Below are 1,877 nucleotides of genomic sequence, written 5' to 3'. Positions count from 1 at the left end.
GAAACAACATATGCCAAGTTCTTGTTTGTAACTCAATCAATTATAAAACATTGTGTGAAATCTTTGTTATTGTACGTACAATAACAAACATTTTATACATGTTTTTTTAGCATTTTGCACTGTTCTGAGATGCAAACACAGACTTGATCGATGTTGTTTCACATTGATTTTTCAAGTAGGAAAACATAGTTATCAGAAATGGCTCAATTTTGTAAATTTTTGTTATTTTTATCACTGGAGAGGATGATTCATCAATGAAAAGAAGTTTTGCAGCTCCAGTGGTTTTAGTAAAGTTTGAAAATGACAATGGGAAAGTCAATAGTAAACTTGCAATCTAGACTGAGCATGCTCAGATGCAAAGGACTATGGGATTATCTGTGGTTATCATAATACCTACCGGGAGCTACCAATAGAATAAACCTCCTATAAAGGTCAGGGTAACCATGAATTGATTAGTTGTGGTTACAAACTATGTATCAATATAGTTTACAATAATAATCGATTGATATTTATCATCATATTTCCCATGACGCAACATTCAAGATGGCAGGTTTGCAAGTTCTCTAATAGGGATTCCAGTCATGGTTATTTCTGCCTTATTTACAATACAAAGTATGTATAGACAATGATATTTTGGTAAAATGGATGTCAGTATCTGTGGTTTTCCCATAAACCTTTGCAGGAAATGCTGAAAATGGCGGAACACATGTCAAGTGCTGTAAGGTGTCATTAAAAGATTTCAGAGTTGAATAAATTATAGAGGTCAGAGTTCAATTAATTATAGAGGTCAGAGGTGAATAAATTATAGAGGTCAGAGGTGAATAAATCATACATTTCAGAGTTGAATAAATTATAAAAAGTCAGAGTTTAATAAATGATAGAGGTACCATTTTATCACCCCAAATCATATGTAAGTTGATAGCAGTAATCAATACAAGTGTACTAAAGACAGAAATAAGTCTGACTGGACTTTTCCTTTAAGTTGATAGCAGTAATCAATACAAGTGTACGAAAGGTAGAAATCTGAATTTTTCCTTGAAAATGTTTTTAAACTCAAATATCACATTTCCTCTTTTATGAGTAACTAGTTTCCTAATAATTTTTTATTTTTCAGTCGTGGTCACCAGCGGTTTGGTTTTTGTATTTTTAGTTGTAGTCAAAGTATATTTCTTGTTAGATATGCAAAGTACAATTAGTATTCATATTTAAAGCCAACAATCAATGCTTGTTACTGTTTGTATTTCAATAAAATGAAAATACAGTTTTGTAAAAAAAAAAATATTTGAATATTGTCTTTCTGTCATAGATATCTCATTCTTTATCATGGTGAATTCTTATAACCATAGAATACTATGTAGAGACAAGCATATTCATTTCTCAAACTGTCATAATTTACATGGTTCAAAGGTCATTCTCAACTGAAAGCCAATCAAAACAGCCTCCCAACAGATCATGGCACAATACTCCCCTGAGGTCAAAGTTCATTCCCATGGTGACCAGACATTGTTATATAGAGCTGGATTAGCATGTTTGACATCTTGCTGTGGGAAATATGGCGGGACAGAATCTTGATAATACCGTTCAAGACGTTGCAGTAAATCAGTAACAATATCAGGATTATCGTCAGCAATGTCAAGTTGTTCATTGGGGTCTTTATCGATATTGTATAGTTGGACAACTTTGCCATTTCTTGATTCTGGATGAATTGATTTGTTCTCAGACTCTGGAGGTGCCATCCAACTATTGTTACCTACAAAATACATAACAAAGTCTAATGTTGAAACTTTTAATAAAATTTAACACCCGCTCATTTATTTTGGGTTTTGCGCATTTACTTTTTTTCCTAAAATTCCATTGTCTAAATCGGGCAGTACCAA

The 1,877-nt window shown here is 32.5% G+C and overlaps 1 protein-coding gene across 1 annotated transcript in view; it reads right to left on the bottom strand.

The window, feature by feature from the left end:
• Positions 1–207: 207 nt before the first annotated feature.
• The window catches only part of LOC144452630 (arylsulfatase B-like), a 12,801-nt gene continuing 11,131 nt past the window's right edge, over positions 208–1,877 (bottom strand). The window contains exon 7 of the mRNA XM_078143756.1: positions 208–1,750. Within this exon, the coding sequence (XP_077999882.1) occupies positions 1,482–1,750 (269 nt within the window). The 3' untranslated portion in view covers positions 208–1,481. The remainder of the gene's footprint in view (positions 1,751–1,877) is intronic.

This window comes from Glandiceps talaboti, chromosome 23 (genome assembly GCF_964340395.1).
Source record: "Glandiceps talaboti chromosome 23, keGlaTala1.1, whole genome shotgun sequence".
Classification (NCBI taxonomy): domain Eukaryota; kingdom Metazoa; phylum Hemichordata; class Enteropneusta; family Spengelidae; genus Glandiceps; species Glandiceps talaboti.
The sequence above is the reverse complement of the archived record's forward strand: the minus strand, read 5'-3'. Positions and strand labels throughout refer to the sequence as shown.